The 24,889-nt window shown below is 39.7% G+C and overlaps 1 protein-coding gene across 1 annotated transcript in view; it reads right to left on the bottom strand.

Moving 5' to 3' along the window:
* LOC135702002 (zwei Ig domain protein zig-8-like) overlaps positions 1–24,889 on the bottom strand; it is a 213,237-nt gene that overhangs the window by 129,255 nt on the left and 59,093 nt on the right. Inside the window, exon 2 of the mRNA XM_065222952.1 lies at positions 4,306–4,378. Coding sequence (XP_065079024.1) covers positions 4,306–4,372 — 67 coding nt within the window. The 5' untranslated portion in view covers positions 4,373–4,378. The remainder of the gene's footprint in view (positions 1–4,305; positions 4,379–24,889) is intronic.

The raw sequence follows: 24,889 nt of genomic DNA, 5'->3' as shown, positions 1-24,889 counted from the left end.
CTATTAGCGGTCCTACGTCAAGCTTCCGTTCGTGCCCCTAAGCACAGACCCTTCTACTTAAATTTGATTTTGATACCAAATCATCGATTGATGATTGAATATAGATGAAAGATCTGAAGAAAATCTAGTTACAAAATGCATGGAATTATATAACTCGCAGAATTACCTAGCATGAGAATTTTCTTAAGTTTGAGATCCTTAAAATCATTATGAGATCCGGACAATATGCTTGTTTTGAAATAAATAAAATGAAATTTGATATTCCACCCTTAAAATAACAGTAAGCCTCACCATAATAGGTCATATTATTTTACGAAGGAGAAATGTATCCAACCGGATAATTAAATAACAAATAGCCTTGACGCCTTTTGATTGAATAGCAGTACCAGAGGCGAACCAGCCCCAGGCTGAAAGTTTATATTTAACCGTAGAACAAAAAAAACACAGGCCCCCTCCAGTAAAATTTTCTAGCTACGCCAATGGTTCTCAGACGGAACACGTCGGTATCTAAAAAATCTGCCATGGCATTGTTGGACGTTGAAAAAGCGATCGACAATGTCTGGCATGATGGGCTCGTGTACAAATTACAACAATACGGTCGGTCTTCCAATCTTCCTTGTGAAGATCATCCAAAATTACCTCTCAGACAGGATATTCCAAGTCTCTCTCAATGGCATCACTTCTGATGCCTTCAACATTGGCGCGGGCGTTCCGCAATGAATTATCCTTGGGCTCATCCTCTTCAAACTATTCACCTTCGACAATCCGGCTCTCCCACATGGTGGTACGATGTATATGTTTGCAGATGACACATCCATTGTCTACAAGGGAAGAGTCATCGGAGCTCTTACCGCCAAACTTCAGAGAGGCTTGCATGTCAGAGTATTTCAACAACTGTAAGATCCGTATCAACGCGGCAAAGTCCCAGTAAATCATATTTCCACATTCCAAGACTTGTTCCGTCTGGAAATAATAAGATCTGCTTGAACGGCTCAGTGGTGGAATGGTCTAAAGAGGTTGTGTACCTCGAACTAACACTAGATAGAAAGCTTCTATTCAGGGAGCACATTGACAAAACTCACACCAAGTACAACATCTTTATAAGATCACTGTATCCGCTTGTCAACAGAAAGTCTGCCTTATCCCTGATAAATGAGCTTGCTGTCTATAGACAACTTGTTATTGAGAATGGTATGCCAATCTGGGATAGTTGTTTCAAATGCCATCATCTTAAACTTAAACAAACGCCATTGAACGTGACTCCCTACATACACCACTGTTCACAATTTCGGAACAAGAGAACCAGCCCTCAACCAAAATCACTCAAAAAAAAAAGCACACCGATAACGTTTCTCCGCGGCGAATATGGAATCTGCCGCTCTGTCCGTCGTCGGTTGGAGAATCTACCGTGCTGCCTTCTTTCGAAATAATAATAATACTAACCTCCTCGATATGTGCCTGTGCACTAGGGTGGATCAATTTTACTTCCTCTTACTCCTGCAGCTCTTTTGATTCGAATTGAGGTCCCCAGCAACTGTGCCAAATTTGAACGAATATGGTTACGATCTGGATTTGTTGGAGGCCTTTTTTTAATGAGAATTGGTCCGAAATTTAAAAATCGCTAAAATTATACCAAACTCGACGCTTAGATTGAGAAAACTATACACAAAAACTTCGTCGCAAATCGATTCGACTTCTGTGCTTTAAGTTTTTATTATTTTTTGGCCATGTCAGCCGCGCATACCTACTGGGGTGCATATAAGCGTGTAGGTATGGGTGGAGCACCAGGGCGAATTGCACAGAAGTCCAATCGATTTGCGATGAGTTTGTTCTGTATTTTTTTCTCAATCTACGTCCCAGGTTTGGAGGAAATTGAGCTTTTTTTATAAATATTGTCAAGCAAATTATTAATTTTGTTCCGTTTCCCAAACATTTTAACATACAAATTTTAAAAGCAGATCCTAACCGAATTTATTCAAATTTGGCTAAATTGATGGAGATCCCAATACAAATCGGAAGAGCTGTGGGGATCCGGAATGGTGATCCGCCATATAAAGTTGACCCACCCTACTGTGCATCGCATTGAATCGGTTTCCCATTTCGCTTTCTGCCATGTTTTTGCCCCACAATCAACCGCAAAAATGAAACGGGCATTATCTGCCTGTCTGCCTGCCTGTCAGTCGGCCGGGCTGAAAGCAGTCTGTTTTAGTTTTCATTCTGTTGCCATCCTTCGAATTTTCCTAGCTAAAAGGAAAACCGGAACATCTATGCTAGCCGATAATCAAAGAAAAGGGGGAAACAGTTTGGATCGGAGTAACATGAGCTTTGGAGCGCAACGAGTTAGGGATGGAAATTAATCTCTTTCGCCTCGAGACACTTGGTTCTCGATAGTGAATTCCACTCCACGTACTACAAAGCATATGCATATATGGATGACTTGGCAAATCACGCTTCAAAGTAACGCAACGCTCGCTCATCTTTCATCCTGCAGTCGATATAAATCAGATTATCATCGTTCACTATCAGCCTAGAGGCTAGCGATAGCAGCGCGGAAAAGCACTGATCGTGATAGCCCTGCGGTACAACCTTATTTGTACCGAGAGCACTACACGACCGAAGTAATGCAATGGATGTCGTAACTTTTTTTTTTTTTTTGAGCTCCGTCCGTTCCGGTTGCTCAGAGCATCGATTTTGTCGCAGATGCGCAGCCTCCTTCGAAGCGAGAGAACACACCGAAGAGGCGAATTTATATTCATTGATTTGCACTCGATAGCTTTAAAATTTACGACGTGATGGGAATTGTGCTTCCTACGGAAAGTACCCTTGCGCTGTCTCCACATTTCCATTTTTTCCCCAGCATCTATCGATTCACTACCAGCGGGGATGGAAGGTGTTGATTATGGATCAGGGTTGGAACATGGAATAAGTGGTAGAGCGGAAGCATCCCTGACTTTGTGGGTCACATAATTTCATATTTATAAACTTCGGGCTTCCTGCCCTGGTTGGCTCGGTACGAAATGGGATCGGGATCAGGAGAGCTGGCCGATAAACATACTTGATTTGGTGGTGGGATAAGGGAAAAAAAGGTTCCTTAGGAAGAGTAATTGAAGTGTCGCCTACGTGATAGGGTGCATCTGACGATGGACTTTTTTATCAAAGGCATCAAGCTGACACAGAAACACAGATTCCTTAAATTTTCGTTGAAAAGAGTTCGTCTTACCCAATCGAATACCAGCACATTTTGTTTTTCTAGGAACCACCCGATCAATACGAATAGAACAATTTCTATTGCTGTATGTTAACACAAGCCTGGGTCCTTGTTTTTCTAACGATCCAATCCGACCGCTGTCGGATGCGTGTAATTTTTCCGTCCTGTAAAATCAAACGTATATTTTCTATTTGCTCAAAAAACAGAAGTCACTCAACAAAATAATAACATGATATGAAGTCACCCCCATGCAACTCACAATGCTTCAAATATGTATTTCCATGTCGTCCATGGTGTGTGCTGTGAAACCGGAGCAGGTATACGGAATATGGTACAAACAAACTACGAATAGGATCGAGATCTGGCTCAAATTGGATTGCCATATGACAGTGGAATTACTGTATCCGGACGAGTAAACAGTCTGTATGCAAATACGATGACCTTTTAGCTGAAAATGGGTGTACATCGAAAATCCATTTCTGACCGGGCCGAAGGCAAAAATCTATCATATTCGGAGATGGCAGATCCGTTTGGGAATGGTTTAACCATGGGGCAGTTTATCCAATATCCGGACCCAATATCAATACTTTATAGAATTCGTTTCAACCAACCGAGAATTCATTTCAACCAACCGGTGCCGGTGGTGTAGTGGTAATCTCGATTGTCTCTCGCATCAAAGGGCCTGGGTTCAATCCCTGTCAGCACCACCGGGATTTTCTGAGGCATAACATTTCTGATCACATCTTCCTTCGGAAAGGAAGTACAGCCGTTGGTCCCCGGTTCAACAAATCAAGGAAAAAGAAGAAAAAACCAACTTTCAACGATCCTGGTGTCGGTGCAAAAGCGAAAAATATTTTAATAAACCAACGGCATAGCTGTCGTTGGAGACTGTCTCTTACTTCGGTGGGTATAATTGAATTTTCTCAGGCGAAAAAACCATTGGATGGATATACTTCTGGCCTAGTTGAGCGTGAGGCCGATACATAAGGGCCACCTGGCTCATCAGATTCTTGTGAGGCTGAACCAATATCGACAGATGATATGAGTTTTCGCACTTATCTTACTTGTTGAATTCCCAAAGCACATATCTTACTCACCTAGATTGAAGTACATGGCAAAAAATAGCACCACTCTCATGCTGAATCCATGTTTGCTACCATCCATTGCTGGCTGTAATGAAAAGCAAAAGCAGAATAAGGGAAACGATGAAACCAGTTGCAGTTTGTAAATCAGATAAAAGAAAAAAATGTAATTAAATTGATGTTTGCATATTGAAACAGTGAGCCGCACTGTTTGCATCCGTTCAGTTAAATGATTTATTTAATTGTTCTGTGCTTCAACCGTGATGTATTTTTTAACTGTTTATTTGTTCCAAATTCAAAATAAATTACATTTCATTTTCACCTAGGTGCTCCAGTTACAATAGTAACTTACCAGCCTTAAATTCTACGATATATACTTATGCCAGGATGATTCTTGGTATCATAAAAAAAAATATCTTTATTCCCTTAAAGGTAATTACATTTAACTTTCAACACTAAATCTGAACAACAACTCTTCTCAACTAGAACCTAACAAAAACTACGCTCGCTCCTGCCTCTGCAACTGGTTTTGTTTGTTGTTCCTACTGTCTCAGCAAAACTCCTCTGTGTGGTAACCGATCGTCAACTGCTATGTTGACAATTGCTGGTCATCGAATTTTTCGGTGTCCAAAGTGCATTGTCGAGTAAGCGTTGGCCTGTTTCCATCCATGTGGTGTGATATGCTGATTCTTGTCGCCAGGTGCCTCGTGAATGGAGTCGAATACAGGGATGTTGTTGAGTCAGCGTCTAGGCCACGGTCGGTTGGTTGGTGGACGTGGGTAGAGCATCGGTATGTCCATAACTTCCCCCGCCTTAGTTTGAACCGTCTCGGTTCAATTCTACTTGCGAAGTTTCTGCCATGTTCACTATCGGGGCCTGTATCGTCAATTTCAGCTTAAGTCGGTGAACTTCCTTCAAAATGAAAGCGGAGAAAACTGCAACGATACATGCTACCATAATTATGACTCCAAAGCTTAAAGATTTATTCCTTTGGTTTGAGTGTAATAGGTATTCCAACTTATGACGGTTGTGAATGTGCAGCTGTTCCAGATAACTGATGGAGTTTGTGTCTTCTTCTATTTCTTCTACCTTTACTGAATGGAGTGGGAGGATAGTTAGCTTGATGTCTCCTTCAAACGTTCTGCTTTTGAATTTGTTTCCATTCAAGGTAATTGAACAGTCCTTGAATGAAATGAGGAATGTTCCTGTCAAGTTTCTTGGACCATACCCGCAGTTGTTTTGTAGTAGACTGGGTTCGATGGAGTTTTTGACTAACACTCCGAGGTCCTTGATTGACTTTACCTCCGTTTTATTTGAAGACTTCGTAAAGGTGCAGTTGCCAATGTTTCCACGTAATATCTGATGTAGGCAATTGTCGTTGGAAACGTTGAAAAGATTTTCGATATCGCAAATGTTGCTTTTCTCGACGTTTATGCATGGATGAATGATCAAAAATGTTTCATCATTGCCGATAATGGCTTTTGTTGCATTTATCGGGATTATTTTTCCTCGAATGATGATGGTTTCTATATGGAGTTGCACATATTCACCTTGTCTAAGTTTTGGAATTTTTATGAGGAATATTATTTTGGAACCATTGTGAAAAGCTACGGGTTCCAAGAATTCGTAAGTTTGATCGTAGCTTTCAATCGTTATGCCTTGTGATTCCAAAAGTTGTGTAGCAAAATCCAATTCGGAAGGTTGTAATAAGGCTTTCGATATGACACCCAGTCTCGACAATTGTATGGATTCGAAAATTGTTGTCAGCTGATGTTGAACCATGTCGATGTTGAATATGATGTTGTGTACATGCAGTACGTGTTTCCAATCTACTGCCCTATCTAAGCCTAAAATATTTTGTTTTATGATACTTTCTATTTCCCTAGTCTGTCTATAAGCCATTTTAGTTAGATTATTCATTCTACTCTCAAATAGTTCATTTATCTTAACCTGTTCGTTGTTTTCAGTAATAAGTACATTATTAGAATTTTTCAAGGTTTCCAATTGATTTTCAATTTGCAACAAATCTTCGTTGTCTAAGTTTCCAGTAATCATTATTATGGTAGATCCTAAAAAGTTAAGCGATCTTTTTGTTCTTTTTGATTTTGTTGTCAAGTTTTCAAGAATGGAATGAGTTTGAATCTGTTTTTGTTTAAGAATGGTAACTTATTCTATAATATTGAGGTTCTCTTCTAATTGTGCAATAATTGATTCATATTGTTTTAATATAATTTTGAATGAATCTAAGTTGAATTCGTGGATCAAAGTGTGGAAACCTTCTTCTATAGAAACTGAATTTGTTTTGAATACAACGATGCCTGGGTTTTTATTTAGTTCAAGTATCTCCATATGGGAGGAATGAATAGAATATGGTTGGATGAGGATGATGGAATAAGGTATTAGGAATTTATGGAATAAATTCATTTTTTATATGTTCTTTTTTTTTGCTGAAATGATATAAGAAAAATAGAAAGTTGATGTTAGTTTAACTCGAAGTTTTTCGTTTTCGTTTTAGTTTGGTTTTATGTATTCTCCTTCCATTCTCGTCGATGATATTAGTCTGTGCGTTATCTACAACTGTCAACTCTCTGTATCTCTCTTGATTTTTTAAATTATTCCTTTTCCTTTCGAAAACCGTGTCGTTTGGTGAAAAATTTTCAGGTTCCTCTCTATTTTGATTGAGCTTTTCTAGGTCTCTTATTTTTTTCTCTTTCTGTCTTTTAGAGAAGATCCTGTAAAGTTTCTCTTTCTGTCTGATTCTTTCGTCCAGATCCTCAGGGACTTGGTCTTCATTTCGAAATCCGAAGAATAATTCTTTAGGGATCAACTTTGTTTGTGAGTGAATTGAGTCGTTGTAAATAGCCACAGCCAAATTTATTCTTGTGGTTTCTGATAAATCTCTTGTTGATCTGTGATCTTGAATGATCGTTCTGTGAACTATTTCCACAGGTCCGTTAGAAGAGGACTGTCCAACGCTTGTATAATGGTATTCTATACCATTCTCTTCAAGAAATTCCTTTATAGTTGTGGAAGTAAACGAAGCCTCTTGGTCCATGACGAGAAGGGAAGGTTTTCCAGTATTTGAAAGAAAATGAGTATGTGCTTTTAGTATGTGAATAGCGTTACGTGTTTGTATAGGTATAGCCATGGTTAGTCGGGAGAACTTATCACAAAGTGTTAGATAATTTTTGTTATTTATAATAAAGATATCCATATGTACAATTTGCAACGGCTTTGTTGGGGTTGCTGTTAATTGTAATTTTGCTTAAATGGATGTCTTTCATACTTAGCCTTTTGACACAACTTGCAGAGATTGATGAATTTTGTTAATTTACTCTTCATCTTTGGAAAGAAATAGTTCCGCGAGATGTGACATTTTGTTTCATTTATTCCTCTATGATTGGCATTGTGTTGTCGTTGGATAATTTGGTCTTGTTCCAAATCATCGGTAACGTCAACTAGCATCTTTTGCGTCCAATAAATTTTGAATGACTTTGCTCTCGAAAACTAGTTCTTGTAAACGGTTTGCAGGTTGCTTAATATTTTTTCGCTACAATATAATGCTGTTGTGAATTTCGTAGAAGCATAGTCCTTCAAAATGTTTATTAGAATTGCGGGACTAAAATGTGGTTTTTTAATTGTGATTCTATGATAATTTTGAAAGATGGTTGATGCTTCGCGGCTATCCTCGTTGCTTTCCTCAAGAACAATCTGGTTCCTGAATTCGTTGAGTGGTCTTTCCGTTGCTGGAATAAAATCATTGTCATCGGTATCGGCAGAGTGTTGTGTCATGCTGTCATCGTTATCAGCTGGATGTGCGTTGATTTCCATGTTTTGACCAGATTCCGGGTTTATACGGGAGAGTGCGTCTGCGTTTGCATTTAGTAGGCCCTTTTTGTATTTAATTTCGAATTCAAGCTCCTCAAGGGCAAGTTTCCAATGAAGAAGCCTTCTATTCAAATCGTTCTTCTGTCGAAGCCACACTAGAGGTTTGTGGTCAGTTCGAATTTCAAAGACAGTGCCATATATGTATGGTCTGAAGTGTTTTGTGGCCCATACAATTGCAAGGAGTTCCTTTTCGGTTGCCGAGTAATTGCACTCTGCTTCGTTCAAGGTTCTAGACGCATATGCAATAGGATGTTCTTTGCCATCTTCAAATTTTTGGGACAAAACAGCTCCCAGAGCGAAATCGCTGGCATCTGTTTCTAGGATGAATTTCTTATTGAAATCTGGGTACTTTAATATAGGATCAGATGTCAATAAGTGTTTGCAATCGTTAAAACAATCTATAAATTCTGGAGTGTGAACGATTTTTGCATCTTTCTTCAAGCATTTCGTTAAGGGTTTCGTCAGCTTTGCAAAATCGCGGATGAATTTCCTATAATAGCCCACCAACCCAAGGAATCCTTTAATATGAGTTGCTGTTTTAGGAAGGGGCCAATTTAGAATTTTGTCAATCTTGTTAGGATTGGGCTTTATTCCGTTTTGTGTAACAATGTGCCCTAAAAATTCACATTGTTTCTGCAAAAAATCGCACTTGTCAAATTGCACTTTAAGATTAGCTTGAATCAGTCTTTGAAGAACTTTATTCAAGTTATCCAAGTGTTGCTGCAAAGAGTTGCCGAAAATAATAATGTCGTCTAGGTAGACAAGCCAACATTTTCCAATTAAATCACCTAGAATGTGATTCATTACGCGCTGAAATGTCGCAGGCGCGTTTTTTAATCCGAAGGGCATACGGATAAACTCGAAATACCCTTTTGTCGGTGCTGAAAGTGGTTTTAGGCCTATCCTTGCGGTGCACCTCGATTTGGTGAAACCCGGATTTTTAGTCTAATGTAGTAAAATAAGTACTACGACCAAGCCTATCGAGAATTTCTTCAATAAGGGGGATGGGAAATTTATCATCCACCGTTTTCTCGTTTAGCTTGCGATAGTCAATGACAACGCACCATTTTTTCTTACCGCTTGCATTGAGCCTTTTCGGGACAATGCAAATTGGAGAGGTCCACGGGGAGATTGAATTTTGAATTATACCGTCTGCTAGCATTTCACTGATCTGTTTTTCAACTTCAGCTTTATGCACGTGAGGGTATCTGTAGGTCTTAGTGTGGACTGGAATATCGTCCACGGTTTTGATGCGATGTTGGATTGCAGTAGTGCAAGATAATTTGTCGGATTCCTTGTGAATGATTTGAATGTTCTTGGAAAGGATTTTTAATAGTGCGGATTTTTCTTCGAAATTAAGATGTTGGAGTCTGAGAAGTTTTTCTAGATCGGGAAGGGACATAGTAGATGTTTGATTAACTGGTTTACAATTCATGTTATTTACTTCAACGCTGCTATCTACTTGTAAGGTAACTGCTGGTTTTGTCCATTTAAAGGTAACCGTGTCGCCAAAATTTCTCACAAAAACGTTAACGAATCCATTTTCAGCATGGTAAAGTCCTGAATGAATTACTGCATTATTAATTTTTATGTCTTTTGGAAGGAAAACATCACCATTTTTCTGTGAGACAGGTAATTTAATTTTAGTTACTGTGTTTGCATTCAGAGTAATGTTGGAAGGTCCTAATTTTCGAATTTCCATTTTGACGGTTTCTTTTGGTAAAATTATTTTAGCATTGTTAACATCGATTATTGCTTCTAATTCAGATAGTGTCTCGTATCCAAGTATTCCGTCAAAAAATGTGTGAAATTTGAATAAGTAAAATGGGACTTTTTTCAAATTAAATAATGTTGTAATAAATTTTTGATTAGATTGATGTTTTCCAGCCTGATTTACAATGTTTATGGGTTTACATTTTATTCTTGAGGATATTGGAACTAAATTTGGTGAGATAAAGTTTTTGTTCGACCCACTGTCGATTAAAATTTTGGTTTCCCTACCATTTTTCAATTGCATTCGGATGAATGGGAGGCCGTTTATAGCATTCATTTCGATGGTTTGTTGTGAATATCTATTTGAAAATTTGTCTCGTACTCAGATTCAGAGTCCGAATTTTCCTGCTCTTGATTTTCTAGATTTTCTTCTACGGGTTCTGAGTCGTGATTAAAAAGTTTTCCTTGCCTTGACCTTAGAGATGGGTCAACGTCCATGGGGGTTATTTTGGATCTGTCTGACTTTTGTTGTGGATTTCCAAACGGTTTATTTTGTCTGAAATTGTGATTTTTATTTGTATATTGGGGGTGTGTTGAATTCGGCAATTGGTTTGTCTGTTTCTTAGTTTGTTAAGCGCACTGAAAACGGCAGAGGAAGGCGTACGCTGCTTCCAAGTTTTCTGGTTGTGCAGTTTGTGCATAACCAAAATAAGGTTTATGTAAGCCATTAATAAATGCAGCTAAAGATTCCTGTTCTATGAACCCGTTTATTGCATCCCATTTGGTTCTGTAAATTTCGTTTTCCTTAGCCAAGGATTTTATATTTACCATAATTTCTTTTGATTTTCGATAGTAATTATGAAGAGAATCTGTCATCTTCATATTCCATATTTGAGTTTGGTAGGTGGCGATAGTATTTCTGTCGCCGAAGCTACCAAGCAGTATTGATGCTGCTTCTTCAAATGTTTGAGGGTTGCCATTTGAGCATAATGTGTCTCTGGCATCGCCTTCAACTTTATTTATGATGCATTGTTCATACATCGAAAGTGTTTCTGCTGGAACACGATTTCTAAACATTTCGAGGGTTCGCCTTACGGTCTGGACCAATGCCGAAGCTTGTTTTTTCTTGTCGTCAAAGCTGGGCAATGATTTGATCGGATCTGGGATCCGAAAAATGTCAGATGCTTGTTGTGGGGCATTCTGTTGCATGTTTTGATTTGCACGCAAATTATTGTTTTATACTTGCAGAGCATTCAGCCTCTGTTCCATGCTAAGCATGTTGTTGTACACTGTTTGCAGGTCAATCATTTAATTTTCCATTTTTGCAATAAATTTCCGTGCTTTCACTTTTGGCAACGGCTTAAATTTGCTCATGAAACGGGTAAATTAAATTAAATTACTTACGGTTCGCACTCTCAAAGGTTTGAAAACCACCAGCACAGCTTCTTGGAACGGGCGGCACAAGTCACCTACGGGTTGAGGGATGGCGTAAGACTTCGTTTGTGTATCTTCGTAGCTGGGATGAAGGTCACTGTTTCTGCTCTAACCACGGATCGGGTTTTTACATTCACTAGTTTTCCTGTCCCGCACTAGCCAATATCACGTCACTTTGGCTTACTAACCGGCACGTCCGCTGTCGTTAGCCCGACACTAATTTTCGATTTTTCTCCGGTTCACGAATTCACCACGGGTCGGGCATTCACTGCACTAGAGTCTATCAAAACTAGCCAATTTCACTGCACTGTAGAGTGCTCCGAACGACTGCGCCACTTATGCCAGGATAATTCTTGGCAACATAAAAAAATAATTATCTTTATTCCCTTAAAGGTAATAACATTTAGTGTTAAAACTAAATCTGAACAACAACTCTTCTCAACTATAACCTAACAAAAACTACGCTCGCTCCTGCCTCTGCAACTAGTTTTGTTTGTTGTTCCTGCTGTCTCAGCAAAACTCCTCTGGGTGGTAACCACTCGTCAACTGCTATGTTGACAAATGCTGCACACTTAGAAAAAATGATGTAAATTTAGGTGCCCTGAGACTGACATATACGAGCGTCAATTTTGACAAAAAATTGGGTCATAATAGACGCGAAATTCAGCTCAATCAAACGTAATTTCGAACTTTTCAGTCTCGAAGCACTTAATTTTACATTACATGTTTGTTTATGTCTCATCCTTTATGTCAAAGATGGATTCCGTCACGTGTAACATTAAGAATTTCTAAGTGTTTGGTCATCGAATTCTTCGGTGTCCAAAGTGCATTGTCGAGTAAGCGTTGGCCTGTTTCCATCCATGTGGTGTGATATGCTGATTCTTGTCGCCAGGTGCCTCGTGCATGGAGTCGAATACGGGGATGTTGTTGAGTCAGCGTCTAGGCCACGGTCGGTTGGTTGGTGGACGTGGGTAGAGCATCGGTATGTTCATAACTATATATCTAAGCGTTTTTACATTGTTCCTGCCCTGGCAATTCACCTGCATGTCAGTAAATCAGTTGACATCCTAAAACTAAAAACTAAAGTTAAATTTTATCAAAGTACACAGGGAATTAATCGTTGATATTTAGGATTGAAACGATTTTTGGCTGAAATTATTGATAACATTCAATGTGTTTTTTATGTTACTTCATACGCGAAGTTAACGATTTTCAGAGTTGGTTGGAAATGCTAACATGAAGTTTTAGTGTGATGATTTATTAGCTAGAGAATGATCTTGAAAAGAGGGTAGGTGGATAGTTCCGTTAGAGTACGGCAGTATGAAAATTGAATAGAAGTTGAAAATGAGCGAAGGGCCATTAATGCGACAGTTTTTAAAGATCGACGCACATTTTTGCCTAACCCGTACGATGTACGCGGGGGCTTGAAGTATGTCTCCAAGTCCACAGGCAAAAATGTGCGTCCCTCTTTTTGCTCATAAACTGACTGCGGCTGTGGAATAGCACATTCCACTGCCACTTTTCTGCCGCCGCAGAAAAATCAGTCACGCCGCCGAATAAATTTATGTCACGCCGATGAAAAATCCGCAACACCTTTTTGATAAAATGCATTTTCTTTCCTTTATTTAACGTCGGTCTCTGTTCCGCAATCTAGTGCCAATCACCGACGTATATCGATTGCCATCCATTGACGGCAATCGAATGTGCAGGAAGGCAGCTTCCACACCTGCGTAGGATATCGCCCCCATTCAACCACACATGGGCCGGGACCAACGACTTTACTTCCCTTCCGAAAGAAGACGTGACCAGAGATTTTTATGCCTTAGAAAAATCCCACCGACCTCGGCTGGGATTGAACCCAGACCCATTGGGGTGTTAGAAAGCAGTCACGCTTACCAAAAAATTCCCTTCGCCGGCCAAAAGAGCTTTCAAATGGTGGTAAAATTGGCCGTCCACGACCGTCTGCTGGGGGAGTTGTGATCAAAACAAGTATCTATATCATTACTCTGTTTTAAGATATAACCAGTATAAAATAGATAATCAACTTCAATATATCCACATATTTTTCTTGATTAAATTTTTTTTGTTCGATTGGTTTTGCGTTTTTGGTGTCAATATTTTGTATTGTATTAAATTATCATCATTATTATCATAATCATAACCATTAATATAATCATATCGTTTCCTTCAGCTTCTTCTGCTAGCAGCTGTTTAGCATCGCTCGACAATGGCTTCTCGTGCTTTTTAGGCCATACACGAATGCTAGTAATCAATGGATCTGATAATACTAGGAGCCAGTTCACGATTTGTAAGCCATCTTGATTGCTTGCGGGTATTGAACTCTTGGTATCTGTTAAATAAAAGTGTTATTAATTTGGTTAAATACATGTACCTCTTCCAACCCTTGTTCCTTGCGTCCTGCGCTACCTAAGAAAGCTGACCGATTAGAACAGGGAAATGTTCAATCACGGCTGATCCATGCATCAATACTTTATGAATACTAGCTGGCAAGTAATACCAGGTTCGATAGGTTGGTGTTGATTAACAAAGTCAAAGCTTGTAGATCTATGTATTCGGGTATAGGGTTGCTCAAGGATTTCTTCAAAGAATGAACCAACTTATTTTCATCTGCAGGACTTGCGTGAGAAACGTTTTCCAGGATATCCGTCACCTCTTTCTCACCTGATTCTCTCATCTTCATTTGTGTCGCAAATGCTAGCTCATTAAGATGGTAGCTATTCCGAACCTCTGCAGTTTTCTTCCTCTACGTTGTTTCACAACATTCTTCGAAAGGAAAAACCTTCGGAAGCAAGTTTAAAACGTTTTCAGTAAGTGTGAACGGCTTACTGAAATACTCGGCGTGACACTTGACAACCATGCACGAGCATGTTTGGTCCAGAGCTTTTCAAAAAAGTCGCACATCGTTTTCACGGGTTTTCCGACATGTGCAGCCACATCCGGCATAATATTCACATTTATAGCATAACACTGGAGTACCTTCTTATAAACGCAGTTGAATTTTGATGATCGGCCTCCACTCGTTTTTGACCAGAGTGACAAGAGATCACGCTTATCAATTTCAACTTAAATTGAATCAAGAAAATAAAAAGATTATTGTGATCTAACGATGAATTGAAAAATTTAAAAGAAATTAATCCCTTCCATATAATGCCATTTTACTTCAAAGCCCTGCTCTCGTAGCTTCCTCTGCTGTCCGGTTTCTTTGGAAGAATTAGTCTCTCTCTCCTTCGCTTGGCTTCCGCAGTTCTTCTATCTTACATTCTTTCATATACTTTCACAATTGCTTCACGCTTGATGAAAAACAGTGATGAGCACTATGGAAAAACACTTATCAACTCACAAGTTTAACTGAATTTGACAGATTTTTTTTCGTTCTTGATGCTTCAGTTTTGCCTTCTGGGCAACTTTTGAAAAGAAAATGTGCCGTTCTTGAATTTTAAAAACTCTGAGAAGTGAGAAATTTGTTATTTGAGCCGGTTACTATGGAAACGAATTTATTACGCGGTATAAAACACAGTATCTCCTAGTTGTTGACATGACTTCTATAAAGCCTATCAACGGGTGTTTGTTTTGATCATAACTCTCCAGCAGACAGTCGTGGAGGGACAAGTTTACCACCATTTGAAAGCTCTTTTAATGTTAGTTTAGATGCATTTGATTTCATCTGCACTTTCTTGCACCTAAGAAAGATACGCAAGTCCAAAATATGAGGAAAATAGAAAAAAAATATCAATAACTCATCCTATTAAAATGATGCAGTTATAGTATGTTCTAAAAAGAAGTGTATTTTAGTATTCCAATCAACTTTGTTGAACATAATGAAGACCTAAATTTAAAGAAAACATGTGTTTTGATGAAAAACGTGTTTTTGGGGGTCCGTTCTCAAACAACGCTCCCTATCTCGATTTGAATGAAATTTAGGACTTTTATGTCTTCAGCAAAGTTGTTAGTATTCATTTTTGCTACAACTTTTCTCAAGACGTCAATCATTTATCTCGACATTGCGAAAAAAATAAGTTTTTCATTTCTCTTTTAGGGGGATTAATCACAAAACCCATGCCTTCACAATATGAAGCATGTCATACTCATCAACTTTGCTGAAGACGTCCTTATTCTAAATCCGCTCTCCATGGTGCTATTAATTAAGAGCGTCAAAATGGGACTTTTCGACCACTGTGCGACGGCCAATTTGCAGTGAAAAATTAACTTTCACGAAGTTCAAAAGTTCCATGCGAAGAGCATGGAAATCGGAAGTGGTTATCACAATAGGGGGAATATTTTCCTTCTTGGCATTAAGCCGGGAATGTTTACTTGAATTTTTCTTAGATGATGGATAATTCTCATCATCCGTGAGCAAATCAAATTGATTGCTCACATTAATTTCATCTAAAGGGGGATCAAGATATTGCCCTTTTTTTTTGCGCTTAGGCGCCATGGCGGCAGTAAAACGTTTATCCAAGTCGACTTCCAAGCAGATTACTATAAGAATCTGAAGGATCGAAGAGGAATTTTCCAAATCGATATCCAAGCAGGATAACCTCGGGTAGGGTCCAAACAAGGATCGAAGAGGAATGTAAGTCGAACAAGGTAGAAAATTTACAGTTATCTTGAGCACTGAAAAGTGCTGTTTAAATTTGTTGTTGCCTTAGCTAGCAGTAACACTCCCTTCAGCAAAAAGCAAATAGATCCGCACAGCAAGGGAGCACGATGCGGACTGCAATCTTGTTTTCCGTGCTGAGCACCAATGCTACCGACGCCGGAGAGGCAGCTCCCACACCTGGACCCTACCTATCGACCCATCAACTCAAGAACCGGGGACCAACGGCTTTACAGAGATGTTATGCCTCAGAACATCCTGGCGGCACCGACTGGGATTGAACCCAGGCCTGCTGAGGTGAGAGATAATCACGCTTACCACTACACCACCAGCGCCGCTACGATGCGGACTGAACCGTGATGTATGGTTTGTTCCTCCGTGAGTGGCTTGTGTGGTATTTTCAGCTTTAAGTCTCAAATAATTTGCGTTGTCTACTGCTCGATGATCGCCGACGTTTCGGTATTTTTATGGGTCCTTCCTCAGGACTCAATTAGAAAATAATCAAGTTAATATTTGTTGAAAATCGTTTCAATAAGAATTTTCCGACGTTATAATTCTCCAGTGACGGCAATAAAACGCAATATTCGGTTATGGAAGAATATAACGTTCCTGTAAGATACAGGTCATTTGAGATCAATATTAGTTATATCAATTTTCTGTTTCATAATAGTATCAATTAAATTCAGTATTTGTGCCTTATAGATGTAAGTTTAGATTGTTATTTTAGCCGGTAAGACTTACGTTTAGTTCCTTTAGCATATCACTCCCGGCTGGGATTTAAGTGGGTGCTCGACCTGATTATTGTGGTTGTCCGTTTGTTCGGTTTATCACTGTAGCTATGTATGACCTTACCGATTGGCTTTCGTAGGGTAAGATTAATATGGTTTAATCCTCTCGTGACCTTTGAAACGCAATTCACTGCCATATCCTACATAATTAAGTAGATTAATAGTAGTTTTCGAAGAAACAATGTTCTTTAAGTTTCTTACCGATTGTACACACTTAGAAATTATTATTTTTACACGAGACGTAATTCAGCTTTGACGTAAATCATGGAACGTAAACAAACATGGAATGTTAAATTAAGTGTCCTGAAACTGAAACATATGCAACTCGTGGAAAAGTGCGTTTGATTGAATTGATTTTCACGTCCTTTTCAACTGATTCTTGTGTCAAAAGGGCCGCTTTCATGTGTCGGTCTCAGGGCACTGAAATTTACATGCCTCTTTCGTAGTGTGTAGTGCTTAATAGAATGGCGGCACTATTGCAAAGCTGGTGTTATTGTTGTGGGTAACCTAAATATAACGAATAGCAATTAAGTTTCGTTAAAGATAGTTTTAAGTGATCTCAGTTTACCGGTTCAAACAATTTCACGGTAAATTTTAATATTTAGCACCTAGGTTCACTAATTTAAGATTAATTTAAGTTCAATTTAATAATAGATTCAAAAGATACATTTAGGACTGAGAACGTTATAATTTTCGATTCCAATCGTGTGGCTCTATCTTTTTATCCTCCTGCTTACTCACCCCGGTGTCAGACCGGTACCTGTCACTCCGCTGTCAAACCCACTGCAGGGATGTTCTGACACAACGGTGCCAGTGCGGCCAAAAATATTTGTTTGCGAACATGTAACAGTCGGGATGCAAAGGGTACAAATTCACACATCTATGGTGCCAGATCTGGATCAGCTCGTACGCTGGTTCGTTTAGATGGCGTGCAGTATGTTACGGTTGGGTTTTCACTTGTTTATCCCGGTAAAACCCAACCTACTAGTATCATTAGTTGCTTAGAAACAGTACCTACCCCGATTCTGCATATGGCATGCATGCATATAAATATGCAAGGAATCATCAGAGTAGATACTGTGTGTAAGTGACTAGTGATTCCGAGTAACAAATCTAGATCTGCTTGGCTATATTTGAAAATTATAAAGGTTTTATTGCAGCAACAACAGTTTTGTCACGGTCATAAAAGTAAATAATTAAAATAAAACTTAAATCAATCTTTAGATCTCTAATACATCATATTATAAATCCGACTGCTGCTAATGCTACTTTGATTTATGAAAGGTTTTATGATTTATTGCGTCCGATAAAAAAAAATAATTTGAATTGCTCTTAAATAAACCTAGTAACAAATGCCAATGTTGTTTTACAACTTTCTTCTTCTTGTTCACATTTCGAGCTTATTGCTTAGCGCATATTAGCTTATTGCGTGCTCTCAACTTAGTGTTCTAAATGCACTTCCACAGTTATTAATTGAGAGCTTTCGATGCCAATACCAATGCATGAATTTGTATATTGTGTGGCAAGCACAATGATACTCTATGCCCAGGGAAGTCAAGAAAATTTCCAACCCGAAAGATTCCTTCAACCGGACCGGGAATCGAACCCGCCGCCTCCGGCTTGGTAATACCGTGCCTTTACTGACTAGGCTATGAGGCTGTTTTACAAGCAGCCGCAATAACATTAGTTGGCTATGAAACATCTATTTTAAAAACAGTGACAAGTACTCAGTTCCAACTTGCAAAATTGAAAAAAAAACGGTGTCTACAATGTGTAGTTTCAGAGATATTCAACTTGAAAGTAAATCCCAAGTAACGAGTTTTCTTTTTACGAAGTAAATTCCAAATAACGATTTTTTTGTGATTTTGTGAAACTGGGATATACTGTAAATTACCCCACAATATGGGTCTTGTTGGAATCGGAGCGACATGTAAGGCCCGGAAATCGATGTGTGACGCCATTTTGAAATCCAAGATGGTGGCTTCCGGTTACAGGAAAACATGGAAATTCTGTCAAATACCCCACAATATGGGTATTTTTGAAATCGGAGTGACGTTTAGGGACCGGGAATCAATGTCTGACGCCATTTTTAAATCCAAGATGGCAACTTCTGGTAACATAAAAACTTGGAAATTCTGCCATATACCCCACAATGTGGGTATTTTTGGAATCGGAGTGACGTTTAGGAACCGGAAATTTATGTCTGACGCCATTTAGAAATCCAAGATGGTGTCTTCCGGTTACAGAAAAATTGGCAAATACCACCAAGTCACCCCGATTCTTAAGATACCCATATTGTAGGTTATTTAACATTATTTTAATGTTTTTATGTAACCGGAAGTCGCCATATTGCATTTTAAAATGGCGTCAGACATGGATTTCAGTCCTAATAAGTTACCCCTGTAATGCCTGGACTGCCGGGCTTCGGATAAAATGTACAACGACTCTTACGTTTCAACTCGAATCATCGAATGTCTTAGTTGAAGATGCTAATTTCAAATAACAGACTGTAGTGGTAATTTTTATACGATAGATGGAGTAGATGAAAGCACAGAGTTGATAGTTCCGTTAGAGTACGGCAGTGTGAAGATTGCATATAGATATTAGAATAGCGAGCTAGAACAACTTTTAAGGAAGGTACAAATCGGTTTTTTCATCTCTCTTTACCAAACTCCCCCTTTGGAGAGGGATGGTGAGGGGTGTCCCCCCCCCCCCGCCACCACTGGCTGTTGCTGCACTTTATGTGATTTATGAGTAAACCAAACTCAAATATGGTTCGATCTCGGTTGCCGTGCATGTCTGGAAATCTGGCATCTCTGTACATCACATTTGGCACCGCGCCAAGGCTTACAGTTTTCCGCTTTGTTACAAAATGTCCATATGAGATGAACCTACAGCACGAATGGGGAAGGCACTTTGCACCATCCTGTATTATATGAGCTTACCAGTTCTCGAGCCATTTTATTACGGTTCACAGTATGGAAACGATTGTTGTTCCGGGAATCTATCCATACCTGGAAGGACGGTAGGTGGTGGTGGTAGAGTCAATTAACCTTCGTTGGGTGCTTTCGAAGCAAAACCGACCTCTCGTGCCCGGAGACTACGGTCGGCGGTTGGATCCTGGAACGTCAGTGACAATGCTTTTCACTGTGACCGTATAAGGACGGAAAAGTGTTGACTTTTGTTATAATCCTTGGAATAGTAAGGGAAATAAGCTTCGGGGAATGACGTGAGTGCAAACTCTACATAAATGGATGTACCTAGATGGCTGAGGAAAAGCTGTGGTTAAGACTGGGCCGGAAGGCAATCTAATCGGCTGGGAGATCGGTGAGAATCAACACTTCATAAAAGGTGGCACGCAAACAGGTTACTCGCATACACAATACACGCTCACAGAAGGTGGTTTATTTTTGACACGTGGGCACGTTTTGCGGTTTACCGACCGACAATGCTGCAGAGCTGGGAAGCCAGGTGGCACGAATGTTATTGTACGGAATGGCGAACATTTTATGTCGCTGTTATTTTAGATGACGGTGGGCGTACATCGTAAATTCCATTGTGGGTCACCGCAAGATTAAAGCCCATGCCAAACCCAAACAATGAGTGACTAATTAAGCCAAGAAGAAATGGTGTTGACACCGTGTTTATCGGATTGTTTTCCATCGTGGAAGAACAATGGGTATTTCAAAGGCAAAAAAATAACTTCAAATTAAACAGCAATAATTTTTTCCTACTTTAACAATTAAGTAGAACATTGATAAATTATGTTGTTAAGCATATCAGATTTTTTTTCCATACACTACATTGGAACTTTCCCACCCCAAACCACGGAAAAATAAAATTAACTTTATCGAACGACAATAATGAAATATTCATTCCGCACTAAAACATAGTATTTTGTTAAACTGGAAGATTGACAACTATCCTCTCTCTATATGCACTCGTGACGTCGATCCGGGTAACAGTCGATACTGTCAACGGTGAGCCATGGTGCTAGATCCTCACTGGGTTGTCAGTTGTCTCCAACAATAATGCATAGGCTTATCCAGGGCATGAATCAAAGTATTTTTTTTTCCTTTGGTTTTGTTTTTTCCGTCGATCTTGTTTTCCGTGCTGAGCACCAATGCTACCGACGTGCCAGGAAGGCAGCTCCCACACCTGGACCCTACCTATCGACTCATCAACTCATGAACCGGGGACCAACGGCTTTACTTCCCATCGATGAATCAAAGTAGTCAAAGGTTTTTATTTAAAAAAAATCTTCATTGTTGGGATTTCTAACGATTGAAAGTCCTTGTCCAATCTGTATAACTTCCCCAAACCCATTGTCAAACGGTTCTTCAATTTTCCATTCCAATCTAGTGGGTTTTCTTTTCCTGTTCAATAAAATGTCCCATCCAATATCTCGAAATCCAAATACTTTACCATCAATTACGATTCACCATCAGTCTTCGTCGGAATCAATTTGAATTCAATAAAAAGTGCTTTCTCATCGGGTGTAATATCCTCTGCCCTTTTCAAACAAAAAAAATACTCATCTTCTGTCCCACAGCCAAACGCTTTCCCACCTCCCACTCTTCCCCATCCGCGGATTCGGCGAAAACTTTGCGCTTCGCAAATCAAACATTTTCCTAACCTTGAACCGAAGTCCACTGTAAGTCAAAATTACGTTAGCTGATGAACGTCAGGGACGGAAAAGAAACGAAAAAAAAAAAAACTTTACTTATTTATGCTCTACCAAGAAGGAGTTTATTTAGATAGCAATATCACAACGTTTGAACTTACCTTCTTTTGGCGGAGGGGCTGGCAGGTAGAGAAGCACGCGCGAAACTTGGTTGGTGATGGACTCGAGTCACCGCCGAGTACCCACCAAGCACAAAGGTAAATGGGAAAAGTTTCGCTTGAATGTGGCCAATTTGCACGGCCCTAGATGGAGTGTTTAAGAGGCGGAGATTTTCCACTGCCAAGGTCCCCATTCCAATTTTCAACCAAATAAAGAAAAGTTCATCCTGACACGGTGGGAAAATGCTTTCTTACCTCTTTATGAGTTGGTTGTGGCGTTCACTTTTGTAAATGATGTCTCCAATGGAGGAACATCGACTCTGACTTAAGTGTGCTGTAGCATTGAGGTAACTTTAAAACCAGAATGTCCGGAAGAAACGTGCTCAACTTTTTGGCTCAGCTCTGGTACTACCTTCGGTCTCAAGCTAATCGATGCACCCCTAAAAAAAAAGGAAAATCCACGAACCCCTCACTTCATCTGTCAAACATTCATAGCAAATCAAAACAAACATAGTGTAGTACTAGAATTACAACTAGAATGGGGTAAGTTAATCGCTTTGATTGGGACCAATAGGCTAGTCAAGTAGTGAGCCAATTTAAAATCGCTAGTTTCCTCCGGTTAGCTGTAGAATCGATGAGAGTGAAAAAAAACCCCGATATAGTTGATGGTTGCCCATGGAAGCGTGAGGTGATTAATTCCAATTGTCCAATGTCCATTCTGTAAAGGGGGCATCCGTCCATTGGATTCCAAAGATAATTTAATACACTGATTTATGCAAAACCCAGAACACTCTATTTGCAATTTATTTTACATATTTACTACATAAAGCTTGCTTCAGATAAAATTGGAACAAAAACAATTGCCTGTATTTCAGTTATTTATTATTGAATTCAAGATCTTTTTAATACAAATGTAGCGTTTTCTTCATACTTTTAAGAAAAAATACGGATAAAATTATTCGTAACGGTTTCGAAGGAATTCTCGAATTTTTCCTGTAACACGGCTCATTAGGCACACCTTCTTCGTCCATCGTTTTAGCTATCTTATTCCACCAGGTCTTCATCTGATTGATGTCTTTGACAACCTTTCCCTTTGCCTTGAGTTTCCTCTTCATGATTGCCCAGTATTTCTCAATAGGGCGGAACTAGGGGCAGTTGGGTGGGTTAAGGTTTTTCGGAACCAACTGGACCCCTTTCTCTGCATACCATTCTTGAACGACTTTGCTGTAATGACAGCTTGCCAAATCTGGCCAAAACATTACGGGATGGTCGTGGGATCGAATGAACGGCAAAATTCGTTTTTGGAGACACTCTTTTTGGTATAGTTCCGACGTCATTGTCTTATTTGTAACGAAAACTTTCATTTTTTTGCCACAGCTGCAAATCATAAATTTTCGTGCAAATTTGTCGGCAAAAACAAATTTAAATTTGGCTGGAACATCCCCCCGAGCCGTTGCCAAGTAAAATTTTTGACCTGGGATTTGCCCGAAGTCAGCCTTGACATAGGTTTCATCGTCCATCAGAAGACACCCGTCGAACTTGGTCAGCACCTGGTCGTATAGCTTCCGCGCACGGATTTTGGCCACACTATTCTGTTTTATGGTCCGATTTGGCTGTTTGCTAGCTCGATATGACTTGATTCCTTCCCGGAGTCGAGTTCTCCTCACGGTACTATGGGCAGCACCGAAATTTCTGGCCAAATCACGGTCCGACAGATTGGGATTCCTCTTAATCGTCTTCAAAATCTTACCACGCAGTTTCCGGTCGACAGTTCCACTCCGACGAACGAGGCTTCCGAATCGTCGTCAATGTTTCCTTATACCGTTTGATAACGCGCCATACGGTATTTCTGGGCAATTTCAGCTGTTTAGCTAGCCTAGATGCAGACCACAATGGATTTTCCAAATAACTGTGCACAATGGATCATTGAAGATGCTGAGGTTTTGACAGCACCGTACTGTGGCTACCACAGTATTTTACATTGGTTCGTCCGTATACAGTAGCGCCAAATGAAAGCTGTGGTGGGTTCAAAACTCAGCCATCTAAAATGATCCATTTTTTCCCTTCTTTCGGCTTCCATGTTGATTGTTTACAAAGTACAGTCGATTTGCGTAATGTCAAAAATACATACGTGAAGCTGACAAAATTCCCGACACGTGGGCGCCAAGAACTTCCAAATCCGTCCACCAGGAGCACCACAATATGAGCAAAAGTTTGTTCCAATTCTAAATGAAGCAAGCTTTAGTACAGTACATAATATTGGATACATGGTTTCTCCTTGACCGCATGCTTCAACGGTCTGGTCCGTTGTGCTTACGTATAAATTTTTTAATGATCCCAAGTTGGCAGAGTATAGATACCTTAGACAATTTGTCTACTTGGGCTATGAAGCTGGGTATCGAATTCTCTCCGGAGAAAACTGAGTTGGTTGTTTTTTCTAGGAAGCATCATCCTGCACAGTTACAGTTTCAACTAAAGGGTAGAACAATCACTCAAAGTATATCTTTCAAGTATTTAGGTGTCTGGTTCGAATCCAAAAGCACGTGGGGAAAACATATTGCGTATGTGAAACAAAAATGCCAACAAAGAATCAATTTTCTTCGTACAATTACTGGAACTTGGTGGGGAGCACACCCGGAAGATCTGATCAGGTTGTATCGAACAACCATCTTGTCGTTTCTAGAGTACGGTAGCTTCTGTTTTCAATCCGCGGCGAAAACACATATCCTGAAGCTGCAACGGATTCAATACCGTTGCCTCCGAATCGCGCTTGGCTGTATGCACTCGACGCATACGATGAGCCTCGAAGTACTTGCGGGTGTTCTCCCACTGACAGATCGTTTCGCGGAACTGTCCTTCCGGTTTCTTATCCGTTGTGAAGTTATGAACCCATTGGTAATAGAAAATTTTGAGAAGCTGCTCGACAGAAATCCTCAAACAAGATTCATGAGTCTCTATTACGAGTACATGACGCTGGAGATTGGCCCTTCTTCATTCAATTCCTCTCGTGTTTGCCTCCAAGACTTTTATAGTTCCTCTGTAATTTTTGATCTGATCATGTTGCAAGAAATCCGTGGAATACCAGATCACCATCGGTCAATGGTTGTTCCCTTAATTTTTGCAAACAAGTACCACCATGTTAGTAACAATAAGAGTTTTTCACAGATGGGTCAACTATAAACGCTTCCACTGGATTTGGAGTATTCAACGAATTTCATAGCGCCTCATATCAACTGCAAAAACCCTGTTCCGTATACGTTGCGGAACTAGCAGCCATATTTTATGCAGTAGAGCAAATTGCCTCACTACCATCTGATCACTATTTTATTTTTACTGATAGCCTTAGCTCGTTGGAGGCTATTCGATCAATGAGGCC

This window comes from Ochlerotatus camptorhynchus, unplaced genomic scaffold, assembly GCF_037179485.1.
Source record: "Ochlerotatus camptorhynchus isolate MF236.1 unplaced genomic scaffold, CSIRO-AGI_Acam_v1.1 ptg000015l, whole genome shotgun sequence".
NCBI lineage: Eukaryota > Metazoa > Arthropoda > Insecta > Diptera > Culicidae > Ochlerotatus > Ochlerotatus camptorhynchus.
Note: the sequence above shows the minus strand (reverse complement) of the source record. Positions and strands in the feature narration are given on the sequence as shown.